The 15200-nt window shown below is 49.2% G+C and overlaps 1 protein-coding gene across 1 annotated transcript; it reads right to left on the bottom strand.

Annotated features, from left to right (window-relative positions):
* Positions 1–1630: 1630 nt before the first annotated feature.
* On the bottom strand, positions 1631–14519 carry HHEX (hematopoietically expressed homeobox). The gene is made up of 4 exons (XM_066621667.1): positions 14162–14519; positions 4533–4711; positions 3604–3654; positions 1631–2645 (listed from the first exon to the last, which is right to left on the bottom strand). Exons 1-4 carry the CDS (start codon positions 14517–14519, stop codon positions 2421–2423), a joined length of 813 nt encoding a protein of 270 aa, XP_066477764.1. The 3' UTR covers positions 1631–2420.
* Between the last annotated feature and the right edge of the window lie 681 nt (positions 14520–15200).

Here is a 15200-nt window from a genome sequence, read left to right on the forward strand (position 1 = left end):
AGAACAAATTATGTGTTTTTCTCTTCTGTAACATGCAGGGAGTTTTTTCCAATTGAACAGTGTTCAAAAATGGCATCCCCATCTGCAGCCAGTAGTGGTACAGTCCATTCTACTTCATTTTGCTGCATATGAAGACCAGACCTTACCATTGAGAATTCTGAAGCTCCCTGAGATAAGTGGAGAAAGCTCAAGGGGATCATACAAACATATGCAGAAAGGCAATAGCTGCAGGCTGCTTTTCTATCTCTGTCCCTTATTTGCCTTTATTTAATCTCTCCTTTTTCCTTAGGGATCAGAAGGGACAATCTACCACTAAAGAAGAGATAAGAAGTGATAAACAGAGAAAGAGGACCCTCCAGCTTTCTGAGCCTGTCTCCAAAGATGTTTCAGAATTCCTGCTTGTCACAGTCTGGCTCTCCTGGCTACTTTTAATGTTGTGAATGCAACCAGTGATCACAGTGGCATCACTGGAGTTTGTATCACCCAGTACAGGTGGCCAGTGCATCACGCCCATAATGGATCTCCTCCCAGGCAGTGGGCAGGGCAATATCCCAGGCAGTGGGCATCATGATGTACCATTGCCCTGCCCTACTGGTTTTTTGGGTATAACTTTTGATAGAATAAAGATATTTCAACGTGGTTTATTTCATCGCATTCTGCATGAAATTACACATCGAGTGATATATAACATATTATTCAAAAACATCAAGATTAAAAAATTTTTGGCCAGTAGTGGTGTCACCCCCTCTGTGCATGTCACTAGTATGGCCCGCACCCCCTAGCAATGCCATGAGTGATCACATACAGGTCCTTTGTACATACAGAAATATGTACATACTTACAAAAATACAGGTATGACTTACAGATAGCCTTTTGCCCCAGCTCACACACACATCTTTAAAAAATGAAGTAAAAAGAAACAAGACAATTGTATTAAATGGCCTGCATATCACATAGAATACATCATTTCTGTTTACTCAGAAGGAGCAGTCTACTTCTGGACCACTGGCACAATTTCCAATGGACCACCTAACAACTGCTGAGATTCTTACAAAGAATGAATTAGGTGAATCTTAGTCTGATCCTCTTAAACTAGAGCACATAATTGTTGAACACAAATTAACTATGCTCTAACAGTTAAGAAATCCAGAATATACACTAGGGCAGGGCTTTTCAGACTGGGGCGTCATGACGCCCCAGCCTGTGGGCCCTGGCCTGTTTCCCCTTAAGGGGCAGGGGTGGCCAGGAGGTAGTGAGGAGGCAGGGGCGTGATCCCCAGGACCGCACCACTCAGGGGGCTGCAGGGGCTTGGCTGTACTTGCAACAGCCTCCTGCAGCCTCCCAAGGGTGTGGGGAGCCCTGCGCAACCTTCTGCAAGGATCCCGAGGCTTCGAAAGTGAAAGTGGAGCAATTGCACTCCACTTCCGCAAAGCTGGAAGTGGAGCACGATCGCTTCACTTTCACTTTCGAAGATGCGGGGAGCCCTGGGAGGCTGCAGGAGTCTGTTGCAAGTACAGCCAAGCCCCTGCAGCCCTGAGTGGTGCGATCCTGGGGATTGCACCGATGCCTTCCCCCAGACCCCACTGCCTCCCTCCTTGCCCCTGCAAAGGACTTCAAACTGCTGGAGAGTTTGAAAACCACTGCACTAGGGCCTTGCAAATTTAAAATGGATCAGTAGGTTGCAAAGATTTTAGTATAAACAAAGCACAGCCCATTCAAGACTGGTCAGCCTGCAGAAAACATGTTGGGAGTGGGTGAAAATTCTCCTTCCCACACCATGTTTCCCATTTTTTAATAGCTCTTTATATACAGTGTCCACATATCACAAATGTACAATATACATGGTTTTCAGTAGATGAGAAAAAGTCATCTTGAGGGGCCTATGGTTCCGTAGGATTGTCTTTCCAGCTGGAATTACCTCCTGGGGTCTCAGGCAGAGTTTCCCATTGTCAAGAAAGCTGCTCCCATGACCCTATGCAAAACTTGTGTTTCAGTTCTGCATTCCACTATGTTTGTGAGATCTTTGCGAAAGGTTCCACCCCTAGAAATGAAATTTTCCTTGAGCATTCATGGTCCATCTTGATTTGATTTATTTTTCCCCTTGAGCTGGCTCAGGATCATCATGCCCAGTTTTTCATGGAGAACGATGTAGTAGTTTAATTCCTGGTAGGATCTCAAACTGATCAGCCTACAGTTATACCTCAACAAAACTGGGTTTCTTGATTTAAAGAAAATCTCTGCCCCATTTATCAATAGATTGTCTATACAAATTCCTGACTGTTAGAGTTACAAAATGTGTTGCTCCCCCCACCCTCGCCCAAGACTGAAGGATAAATCTCTCCTATTTTAGCAGAATCACTTTTGTCAAACTAACTCCTCTTAAAGTGCAAGTGGAGAGTAGGTCCATTCTCAAGGAGCCACTACTGATGGGGACCATTGAAATAGCCCTTGTCACCTTCAATGTCCACCTCTTCATCTGATATGTCAGAGTCCAGCTCTTCCTGGGATGCTGGTGAAGATGTGTACTGGGATCGGTCTGGAGAAGCTTCTTTATCTTGCTTGGGGCTCACACAGACGTCTTGTCTGGGATCCTGATGGCTGTCTCCATTACCAGGTTCTTCTTTTTTGCTGGCTTGAGGGTTTTCCTGGAGAAAAAAAGTTCAAACTAGTATAAACAAAGAAGATTTATAATGGAAGTTACAATCATGAGAGGAAGCCATTGGAATCAAGGAGAAAGTTACTGAGCTCTGAACATCCATTACTATATGAAGCTACCTTCATAAGGTTCAACATCTCTTTCACACCAGCCCCAGCAATTTAAATCATCTCACCACCCCTTTAAAAGAAATGGCAGGACCCAAGTCAGATCCTGCTGCTGTCACATCTAGTAGCACCCTTACTCATCATTCTGGTCAGGTACTTCATCCATCTAGCCTAGGATTGTCTTTCTAGCTGGAATTACCACCTAGGGTCTCAAGGTAGAGTTGCCCACTCATTCACTACTAATAATTTACGTAGGAGTTTAAAAATCTGAATAAATGTTTTATAACTCTCATTAGCCTACCTAATGCCTTACATATAAGATTATAGAAACAAGGAACATGATAGATAAGATGTGCTGGGCAATCTATAAATTAGTTGAGCTGAACAGTTTGACAGATTTACTTCATGGAAATCAACTTGAGTAAATGAACTTAAAGCCAGGGCACTGCATCTCAGCTGCTTGGTGAATCATAGCCATTCTCATGAGTTGTCAGAGGCTGTATCTAGATTGTGATGTTCTTTAAAATACTGATCTTGTGTATCCCTGGCAGCAGACATAGCCCTCAAATCATAATAGGACCCCACTCTAAATAATAATAATAATAATAATAATAATAATAATAATAATAATAATAATAATAATAATAATAATAATAATAATAACTTCTTTGTATCAAAGCAATTGATTGTCGTATTAGATTATCCTAAAACAATTGTAGCTCAAGAAGATTAAACAGCGCAATTCTGTGTGGTCTCACTACATTCTCTGGGGATTGCAATATAATGCACAGGACTCCAGCATGGGCTCCAAATATGAGCAGAGGCATAATCTCCACCTACCTGCTTTAGACGCCTCCACTTTGCCCGTCGATTTTGAAACCACGTTTTAACCTAAATGATTTAAGACAGAGAGAAAGAAACACATTAAGGGGAGAAAGATCCAAAGAAATGGACTGATTATTCGGAGCACATTTAAATAGACGTGAGCTGACTCCCAGGAAAGAATACCAGATTACAGCCTTAGGATGCAAATGTGTGCATTTCTCTCTGCAAGTAAGCACCACTGAATGCAATGGAACTTACTTCCGAGTAAACATGCATAAGCTGGACTGCTTTCCTCTCTGTTTACAGGAATATTCTTTTGGCTCATTCCTTTGCAATGACTCCTCTTTTAAAGAAAAAGCTTACTTCGAATTTACTTCAAATCTGAACCACCACAATCATTTCTAAAACATAACTGATTTATGTCAAGGATGTGGCTATTGACCCCTGGTGTATTTGCAGCATTCTAGCAAGGGACCTAACAAGGTAGAGGCAATGGAGTTAATTCAAAGCTTCTTGGCAGGTAAAGTTTTACTCCTGAATGCCCTTCCCCAAAGTGCACATGCCCAATATAGTGCTAAGAAAAGCAGACTGAATTCACCCCTGGGTCGTTCAAGCTACCAAACAAAAATTGAATTGACCAGACAACTGAAGGGCAGAAATGCAGGGTGAGGGGCTGCCTCCAGTCAAGTGGCTGCCTGGGGGGGACCACTTTCTTGAGAAGCCCCACTTCTCCAGCAAGCACCACCAAGAGTAGACTGGGGCTGCAGGCTCTGACCTACCCATTTTTTACTCTTTCCATGCTGGGGTGTGTGTGTGTGTGTGTGTGTTGCGAGATGTTGCTGGAGAGAATTGGAAGCATTTCAATACTCCAGTGGGGAGGTGTCTAGGACTGGAACTGCTCCCCTCCCCAAGCCGAAGAAGTGTCAGGGTCCTGGGGCTCTCACCTGCCTCTCACTGAGCTGCAGCATCTTGGCCAGTCGCTTCCTCTCAGGTGGGGACAGGTACTTCTGTGTCTCAAATTTCTTCTCCAGCTCAATGGTCTGGTCATTGGAGAAACGCACCTGGCCTCCTTTCCTCTTGTGCAGCGGCCTCTGCATGAAGGGACTCCAGAGAAGTGGCTTCCCTGTGAGAGACAGATACGGGGAGAGTTAGAGGAACAGTGAGGTCCCTGGTGCAACCACCTTCTTTGCTTGGTTTAGCCCAGGTTGAACAGGGTGGTGGTCACAGAGAGAGAGAGAGAGAGAGAGAGAGAGAGAGAGAGAGAGAGAGAGAGAGAGAGAGATGCACAGAAAGGGTAAACTGAAGTGAGGCACTAGACGAGGTACTTGTGAGGCCCCTTGCCATCCCCCCTCTGGAACTACCAAGGGTAGAACATGCCTTTCCTCCATGAATATTCAAAGTTGCGTCCAGATGTTTCATGTTATTTCAACTGGGCAACAGCTCCATGTTCTCCACAGGAAGAGAAATCCAATGCAAGTTCTCACTCAAGCAGCAGCATTTACATGTGCATAGATCACAGACCAATTTCAGGAAATGGATTGGCCTTCTCAACCTCAGGTCAAGTTCTTGAAAGAACAAGGCCTGTGTGCCTCTGTCAGGCAGGGCTGGATCTATATGCTAGGCAGGAACTAGGGCCAAGTCTAATCCTCCATACCAGTGGTTCTCACACATTTAGCACCAGGACCCACTTTTTAGAATGAGAATCTGTCAGGACCCACCAGATGTGATGTCGTGACCGTAAGAGACATCATTAAGCAGGAAAATTTTGGACATTCCTAGGCTGCAATCCTACCCACACTTACCCAGGAGTAAGTCCCATTTATTATCATTGTTCAAAGCATATTCATAGTAGCCTGTTAAAGATACAGATCTGTAACATTTCCCCAAATGCAGTCACATACCATGGTAGCATAAAGTCTATTAAAAATAAAATATTGAAATGAGTGGGGACACACCTGAAATTGTCTCAAGACCCACCTAGTGGATCCTGACCCACAGTTTGAGAAACACTGCTCCATACACATAGGAACTGTGACTGGAACCAGGAAGCCAACCTGCCTGTGCGCTCAGTGCCATGCCTGTGCCAGTAGATTCAAAACAACTCCCCCCCAACACCTTTGCCTGTTATATGTCCTATTTACATGCCACTGATGAGAATCCCCCCATCAAAGAATTCTGAGTTGTTTAACCCATTTCTGCCCAGCCCACAGGTATACATATTTGATGCCTGCTGCGTATATGCAAAGTTGCGTATTCGGTGTGGTGCCCTGTTGCGTATATGCAACGTTGGGCAGAAATGGCTTAATCCCTGAGTCAAGATGGATTGAGACAAGTATAATCAATTGGCCTAATAGTGAAACATCAGTATAAGTGCCTTCTGGAGACAGTGAAAGAAGTGAGAAAACAGGGCGCCATAATGTTGAAACATTGCTAGAAGGAAAGAACAGTTTGAGGATCTGTGTTTGCAGTTGCTCAAGCCGCTTTTGTCCTCCTTACATGGGTTGGAGGACCTTGTGCTACATCATTTGCTATTAGGAAAGGATGAAGAATGTACACGACAGGTGGTGAAATTTCTTTATTTAATTTTGAGGAGGCGTGGTATAAGTGAGTAAGGGTGATGGATTGGCTTGATTTATGTGGCTGTTTTAGGTATGGTTTAAGTATACTGTGTTTTGATTTTATGCCAATAAAAGGTTTCTGAATCTGAATCTGGCTAGAATGAAAGGACACCGCTACTGGCATGATCTTTTTCATGCTCCTGATAGTCAAACTCGGGAATCAAAAGCCTGAATGTAAAAAGTCTGGGGTTTTTTTTTATTAAAAGCCCCCTCAACAGAGGTCCACTCCTCCCCAGTCCCAGCCTGTTGATGGGGGGTCAGCCATGGGCTGAGGGCTGGAGGATAAGGGCCCAATCCTCTCCAACTCTCCAGCACTGGGGCAGCTGTGCCAATGCAGCCCCTGCTGTGTTCTGCGGAGGGGGTGCATTCATGGAGGGCTCCTCCAGGTCAGGGAGTGCTTGTCCCCCTACTTGGATGCAGCTGCAAAGCAGCCCCAGTGCTGGACAGTTGGGTAGGATTGGGGCCTGAGAGTCCAAGCCTATTCCTGTCTACTCAGAAGTCAGTCCCATTATAATCAATGGGGCTTACTCCCAGGAAAGCGCGGGTAGAACGGGGCCCTAAGTCTCCGCTGCTGGAGGCAGGCAGCCTCCTCTGATTTGTCCCCAGCCGGACGAGGGCAGTAGGCGAGGAGGATGGCAACATTTCCGCCAATGTGTTTCCTGTTGGTCTCTGGCTCGGAAGAAGAGAGCCGAAGCTGCCTCCTTCCTCCCGCTCGCTGCACCAACCCCAGGAAACCATCGCCGAAGGCGAGCACGACTCCCAGGAGAGCAGCCCGCGCCCGGGAGCGCCCGGCCAGGTCCGCATCACTGAGGCACCCCAAGCGGGCTCAGCCCCGAGGGCCACAGAGAGTCGTGGGTCTCCTCCTCCCGGAGACCCACAGGGCGGCCCGCACTCTGGGATTGCAATGGAAAGACCCGTGGCAGGCTGAGGCTGCAATCCTAGCCACGCTTTCCTGGGAGTAAGCCCCACTGACTCTAATGGGACTTACTCCTGAGTAGACATGTCTAGGACTGAGCTCTGAGATGCAATCCTATGCACACTTTCCTGGGAGTAAGCCCCACTGACTCTAATGGGACTTACTTCTGAGTAGACAGGCATAGGACTGGGCTCATAGCCCTTCGCTGAGCGGGGCCAGCCACCTCCCGGTTGAGGACCGGAAAGTAGCCCGGCCGTGTGGCTGTCCGTGTGGCAGAGCCTCCTCACCGCAGCATGAGATGCTCAAGCACACGCGCTTGGGTTGAATGTGCTTGAGCAGCTCACGTGGCGGTGGCGCTTTCGGAAGGACTCCCGTGGGGAGGCTCTGCGCAGAGCGCGTGGGTGGTGGGAGCCTCACACTGCGGCAGCGCTCTTGGAAGGAGCCCGGCGGGAGGCTCTGCCTCACCTGCCTCCCCACCCGCCGCACGTCCGCGGGATGCAGCCCGCCTTACCTACTCTCAGGAGCTCAGGACGGCGCCCGAGGCTCTCCCCGTCTCGCCTTCACCACCCTGCCAGGAGCTAGGAAGGGGCTGATCAGGGAGGGAGTTCCCTGCGGGGGGGGGGGGGGAGCTGCAGCTGCTTCTCCCCGCTCTGTGCTTCGGCTCTACAAGCTGAAGAACCAGCACAGGGTGCCTGCAGGGAGGGAGGACGTTCCTCCTCAGCCCCCTACTCGCGGGACGTCCATTTCTTGGGGGAATCCGAGCCTTGTCAAAAAGAGAGACAAACCTCTCACCCCGCCCTTGTTGTTCTGGTCGACCTGAAGGTTGCCAGCCAACCCCCCAACGATGCTCTTCTTTTTTCCCTACACTCAGGAAGGCTACCAAAGCTTGCCCCGCTCGCCTCCATGGCCCTGCTGGCACCTCCTCCAAAGCGGTGGCTCTGAAGGGCAGGCGGAGGGGGGAGTTTCCAGACACGCAAAGCACAAGTCGAGTCTAATCAGAGCGTTATTTTACTCCCCAGCCTAATAAATGACGCCTAGTAAATTCACCCGCGCATCTATGTTGCGCATCCTGTTGTATGTGTGACGGGATCACACACACACACACACACACACTTTTTATATATATGTAAATTACACGTTATCAATTACACACAATTTTATATATGTAAATGTATATATATGTGTAAATTACATATACCATATACATTAACTGTTACCCTGCTAACTGGGTAAGAGGCATTTTTTAAAGTGGGCGCTGCTGGTTTATTTAGCAGGGGGAAAATAACCTGTCCTCCTCAGCCCAGCAGTTTCTTTTCTCGTGGCTGTCTGCTGGTATTCATTTGCATCTTTTTAGATTGGGAGCCCTTTTGGGACAGGGAGCCATGAGTTATTTGATTTTTCTGTAAACCGCTTTGTGAACTTTTCGTTGAAAAGCGGTATATAAATACTGTCAATAATAATAATACGCTGGCAAACTTTCCTTGTTCCACTTTTCCCTACTGCAGTGAGGCACCGGTTCAAAACTATTTCAGATGCTGTCCTTGTTCCCACCGCCTCCGTCCACCACCACCATACCCCGGTTGGCTTCCTCATGTCAATATCTCTAGGGTGAGCCTCTAGCGCCAGGGACGGGTCTTTTCACTCCTTGAAGAGCACCATTTACACTCACATCGCTACATAAGCGCACTAGAACGCATTCTACTGTGTTTTCACGAAGACAGCCAGGGCAACTCTTCCCAATCCGCTTAACCATTTCTACCCAACGTTGCATATACGAAACAGGCAGGGACCAAATGTGTACACCTGTGGGCGGGGCAAAAATAATTAAACACTGCATGATGTATTTAACTGCACGAGAGACCAGAATTACAAAACATAAATTCATTTATATGGAATAAGACCCTTAAAAAAAATAGTGGGCCTCAGCTGCATGGCGTTTGGTTTTAAATGGGTTTATGTTTTTGGTTTGGGTTGAGAGATTCTTTTTCTAAGTTTTCTGGACCCATAACAAGAGTTTAAAAGCTTATGGGCTAGAAGCATGTACAGTATTTCTAGTTTAAAACCTACCCACTCTGGCCTCTTTGCTCAACCACTTTCACTCCTGTACCAGGAGCAAGAGACCAGTCTGCTTCTTATCCAAAGCCCGTTATGGGAAGAGGAGTTTTATGGAAATCTCTGGAATGTCCAACCCTGAAGCACACTTAAACCATTTCGGCCCAAGGTTACATATACGCTGCAGGGATCAAATGCGTACACATGGGGGTAGGGCAAAAATGGGTTAACCTGAACTTTAATTTTCTCTTCTTCTTTCTCCCTCCACATAAATTGGGGTGTCGGGGTACAAACTGATCCTAAGCACCTACCCTTGTAAATCCCAGTCGTTTCTGTGGAACCTACTTCCAAGTTAAGTGCCCTTTCAGAGAAGTCAGAAAACGGTGGAACTGATTTTGAAACAACAGGTTGAAAACCAAACCACCATTCAACGAATCGTAATTAATTACAGTGTTAGTATTATCGAACAGCCGCTTTGAGTGCCCTTTTGGGGAAATAAAGCAGGGTTTTAATGCAGTGAATAAAATAAAATTAAAAAAAATAAATAAATGTATGAGCATTGAAATAATTGCACATTTGAATGCTCCAAGCTTCCATATGGCCAAATAAAACGTAGATCGGGATTTGTTAAGATCTAAATACTTCTTTGTGGGATGGGCTGCAAACTGTCTAAGTAGCAGTAGTGTAGCTGCAAGTGGTTTATGAACTGCACTCCATCCACAGTCGTCTCAACTAAATTCCAGATGTCACCGATCTAGATTAAAACCCATTTTTGCCCAGTCCACAGGTGAACATATTTTGCTTCCTGCTGTGCATATGCAACGTTGAGCAGACACGGCTTAAGGCATATTCCAATCCAAAAAGTATTTACTGAGAGATTAAGACTTATTATTGCAACGGAATTTAAGACTTATTATTGCAACGTCCATGTGTTCTTAGGAGTCCATCCTGAAATAAAAGAACTGCAGGAAATACACTAGAGGAAGCACTGAACATAGGTTTAAGCTGCGGTGCCAAACATAACCTGCCTTCCAAGGTTGAAAGTGGAATTCCATGGAAATGTGTGGATTTGTTTTTTCATGGCAGCCCACAGTCAACTAGAACCTGCACCCCAGTTCTGAGGGCATTTACCTGAATTAAAGCTAATAATAATAATATGAAACAATTAAAAAAACAACGCCTATTGATGCAATCAGAGACAGGGATCCAATCTGGAATTTTGGATTTATATTTTCCTTTTATGTGTTCATATGGCAGCCATGAAAAGCCATGGGCAAGTTAGGAGGTCTTAGGACCCCTTTCCCCATCTGTGTAAAGGGAATGACAACTGCCTCCCACCCATCTTCCAATATTTTTTAAATGCCAGACAATAACAGCCATGTAATCCATGTTGTACATTTTAAAAAATTGCATCAAAGGCACTTAAATCTTCCCTTGCTAAATTAGACCCAAACAACCTCATGGGCTCCATTGTTTTTGTCTCCAACAATGTTTGTTTTGTCTCTAACAAGGGCCAGGATGATGCTTCTGGGAAGCTCACAGGCAGGCAGGACCTAGATGCCCTCACCCCCTCTTGTCCTCAGCCTCTGCTAGCTAGAGTTAGGCTGCAATCCTACTCTCACTTTCCTGGGAGTAACATAAAGGGGTTTACTTCTGAGTAGACAGACATAAGATTGCAGATAGACTGCCTTTGAACATGGAAGCTTAATTGCGACTATCCTCACTACAACCCTGCAAGGTCGGCCACCAGTCTTCCAACAGGCAGACTCTATGCCCGTTTACTCCGAAGTAAATCCCTGCGATTTTATGAAAAGTTATGCGAAGGTGGACTTGCATGGGCTCGCAGCCTGATGTTTGCAATCGAGTTGCAGTCCTGAGCCTTTACTGGGCTTGACTACCCAATGAAATACCTGCGCTGCGTTTAGAATAAGCAAAACCAGAAACTGGAAGTGGGACTTGTGAAGTTAAGTTATTCATAATTTCCTGGTAACGAAATAAGGTCAAAGGGGTTCAAAATAAGGCTGCAGCGATGGGCACACCTCGGGGGGGGGGCGAGCCCCACTGCACCCAAGAGGGCTTACTTCCAAGGAAACCTGCAGCACAGGATCAGGCTACTGCAGGGCTGACCACGACCAGGGCTGCAGAGCGTCCTCCTCTGAAAAGGCCACTGTGCCTTTCCAGCCTGCGTTTGCGTCAGGCTTTAGTAATTCTGGTGAAAACAGCCTGCTGCTTCTTCTTTTTTAAGGAAGCCAGAAGTTATTTTAGCTGCCATCAAGCCCCATCCCACACATTGGAAATGAACAATATCAGAAAAACGGATCCGGGCTATCAGAAGCCGAGTGTTTCCTGAATTTGTCTGTATTGAGGATGTCGATAAAATAATCAGCAGCGTGCACGACTCCCGGGGAAGAGCCTGGTCCGGGCGGCCAGGAAAACACTTAACAGCTTCTGAAACCAGATTTACTCCTATCAAGAGCGCAAGATATCCTGTATGAACGGAAAGGGGCGGCCGAGCTCTCAGGCAGCACAGACTGAAGCCGACCCTGCAATCTTAGACGAGGGGGGGACCTCACCAGCCTCAGTTTTCCCCTCAGCACCAATGGGGTCACGACTTTCCCTCTCCCTGCGTTCTCCCCCCTCTTACTTTAAAACAATCGAGAAATACAATCGAGAGATGTTGATCTCTCCTGGCTCCGAAGTGACTCCGGTTTTGTGCCAACTTGGGCAAGACTGTTATCCGCACACCACCTACACGCAAGCCCATCTATTTGAAATGGGTCTGCTTGCCTAACGCGTTTAAGGATCGGAGCTCTCCCCGCACCCAGCCCACAATATACATTCTCGCATTAATCCCAGCGCATGAAGCTGCAAGCCTACCCACACTTTCCTGGGAGTACGCCCCATTGACTATAATGGAACTTACTTCTTCGTAGACAAGCAAAACAAGGACCCTTCACGCTGCAATCCTAGCCACACTTTCCTGGGAGTAAGCCCCATTGACTATAATGGGATGGACTTCTGAGTTGACATACACAGGATTGAGCTCTTAGTTAGCCTGCAATCCTGCACACAAACATCTTTAATTTAGGCCCCTCGGCCACAGTGTGACTTACTTGTGAGTAAATGACCATTTGGGGCCAGCCCTGACAAAAGCTAAGCGTTTCACTGAGCTGAAACACACGTATCGGGAGTAAATTCGGTGAAACTTACTTCCAAGTACACGTGCGTAGGCAGGATCAGCCTAGAAGGCAATGCAGAACTATCTTATCGCGCACGTGGAACTCCGTGCGTGTACTTGACGGCTCTGGCAGCCCAATCCTATGCGTGTCTACTCAGAAGAAAGTCCCACTGAGTTAAATGGGGCTGACTCCCAGGAAAGCATGCATAGGATGGCAGCCTGGGTTAGCTACTCCGATTCTTGGCACAACAAGCAATATACACTACACTTTTCTCCCATCTCACAGCGGTAGCACGGGCGATGCTCACAAGGCAGGAGGGCTGCCCCTTCACTTGTGGGACGGCCCATTTAATTGCTGCAGGAGAGGTACGGTGTCACTAAAATTGGAGGGGCTCAAGGGTTGGGTGTCTGGGGTTTCAGAGCCCACCATACACACCTTCCCCCCCCCTCCCATAATACGAGGATGGAGAGCAGAGCAATTATAGACTGTAACCCTGCACACACTTTCCTGGGAGTAAGCCCCATTGACTATAATGGGATTTACTTCTGAGTAGACATGCATAGGATTGGCCACAGCACAAAGAGCCCTTGAAAGCCCCGCGGCCTGAAGCTACAATCCCATGCTCACTTTCCTGGGAGTAGGCCCTTTGAACACCCTGGGACTTACTTCTGAGTAGACCTGCATAGGTTTGGCCTGCCTTTGCAGTAGCGGCACCAACTAACGTGGACACGGCCTAGCCCCCTGGGCCATCCAACTGGGGGGGGGGTCTCCCTTCGTCTACGAGGCTTCCAGCCACAGTCAGGCTGGTCCTTCTTAAAGGGCCACAAGACAGACCATTTTCAGCGACCGAGAGGTGACGCAAGCGGGTCTGGGCCACTGGGGTGTGGGGAATCCCAGTCACTGCTCAGGCCTCGACGCAGGATAGGACCCCGTCCTTCCTTCCACCTACCAAGACAGACCCTGACACCCTGTCACCCCTGCGGCAGCCGACACGGGGCTGTAACCCCCGGGCTACTTCTGCCTGCTGAGCTGAATGCTCCCCTCCAGGCAGGCTTCTGCTGCTGCCCTGTTGCAAAACCTCCGATCTGGTACGTGTACCAATGAAACGACCACGTCAAACTCCGAGGCCCGATTCCTGCACCAGCAGCCAGTCAACCACCGTGATTTCTGAGAGCAGGAGGGCCAGCCAGGGGCTCCGGCGCTTCTCAGGGCTGCGTTCATAGACTGGGAGCCCAACCCTATACATGTCTACTCAGAAGTCAGCCCTGTTATAGTCAATGGGGCTTACTCCTAGAAAAGCGTGGAGAGGAAGGCTTGTCCGAGGCTGCCTACCCACACTGACCTGGGAGTAAGCCCCATTGACTATAATGGGCTGACTTCTGAGTAGGCACGCACAGGATCGAACTCTGATCTGGACATTCAGCGCCGCTTCTGGGGGGGGAGGGGAAACTACAGCACAAGCCGATGCTTGTCTACTCAGAAGTAAGTCCCATTGTGTTCAATGGGGCTTACTCCCAGGAAAGTGTGGATAGGATTGCAGCCTTAGGGCCCAATCCTATCCCACCTTCCAACTCTGGGGTAGCCACAATGCAGCCACATCTGACGCCCCTGACTGCCCCACCACCACAGAATGCAGCGCGCACCCCACTGGCACACATAGCGCACTAGCACTGGAGAATTTGCTGGGATCGGGCCCTTAACCTAGCTTGAGCCTTCGGGGATCCTCAGCCCGCCAGCCGCCCTCCCACGCCCCCAGCCACCCTCTCGGTGCCCTCGCGGTCCGATCCGGCGGCGGCGCTACTGCTTACCCAGGGGGTCGTGGCGGATGAGGGCGTGCGCGTAGTCCCCGACGGCGCGAGGAAAGGGGTAGATGGGAGCCCCGGCTGCCGTGCCATAGGGGCCCGCCCCATAGGCGGCGGCCAAGGGGTGCGAGAAGGCCGGGTGGAGGGGGGTCGGCTCGTAGATGGGGGTCCGGTAGGAGTTCACCAGGCTGGTGAAGGAGGAGTTGGGCGACGGCAGGGTGGGCGGCGGCGGCGGGGCTGGCACGGGCGCCCCCCTGGCCAGGATGTCCTCGATGTAGAAGGGCGTGGGGTGCACCGGCTGCAGCAGCGGGGTGGGGGCGTACAAGGGGGGTACGGCGGCCGGGCCGGGGGGCTGGTACTGCATAGCTGGCCTGGCTGGGGGTGACCCGGGACTCCTGGCACCGCTGCTTGGCTGGGCGCTGCCTGCGAGGATTCTTGGGGCAGCAGGCTCAATCTGGCGGCGCCGCTGGGCGGAGCAGCTTCCTGCCAAGCCTGCGGCTGGCCAATAAGCCCTGCGGGCAAGAGGAGAGGCCTCGCCCCCCGGCCCTACCAAGCGCCTCCCCCTCCGACCCCGCAGTGCCAATCCACAGGATGGAGCAGCCGGGAGGCGAATCCACAAGCACACCGCGCAAAGAAGCCTCTGCCCTTCCAGCGAGCAGGCCGAAATGCAACAGGTGCAACCCCCCAACGGAGGGGAAGGGAAGGGAAGGAAGCACTCGTTGACTTCTGCCTGCTGCAGACACCGGGCAGAGCGAGATCTGGAAAGGAAAGGAAAGGAAAGGCGGTGACACTTGGCTGCCCTCCCAACTGGGTGGCTTCGGGCCCAATTTGCCCAAGCTGATGCAGCCGGGCCAATGGGGTGTGCACTGCATCCCACAGTGTGGGGGGAGACGCAGAGGCTTCCGCAAGATAAGGGAACATGAGTTGCCTTGGGCTTTTATGGCGGCTCCACCGGCACTACAAAAATTGGTTAGGACTGGCCCTTAAATCCTCCATACTGACGTGAAACCGCCTTCCAGAGCAAGAAGTCTCTGAGCATGTCTAG

The sequence above is a fragment of the Tiliqua scincoides genome, chromosome 3, assembly GCF_035046505.1.
Source record: "Tiliqua scincoides isolate rTilSci1 chromosome 3, rTilSci1.hap2, whole genome shotgun sequence".
NCBI lineage: Eukaryota > Metazoa > Chordata > Lepidosauria > Squamata > Scincidae > Tiliqua > Tiliqua scincoides.

What these genes read in the sequence shown, in the direction of transcription:
- HHEX (XM_066621667.1), bottom strand. Translation starts at nt 14,519, where the DNA reads ATGCAGTACCAGCCCCCCGGCCCGGCCGCCGTACCCCCCTTGTACGCC. An exon ending in TGCAGCTCAGTGAGAGGCAG is followed by an intron (nt 3,655 to 4,532) that starts GTGAGAGCCCCA and finishes TAAATCATTTAG; the next exon opens with GTTAAAACGTGGTTTCAAAA. An exon ending in AGTGGAGGCGTCTAAAGCAG is followed by an intron (nt 2,646 to 3,603) that starts GTAGGTGGAGAT and finishes TTTTTTCTCCAG; the next exon opens with GAAAACCCTCAAGCCAGCAA.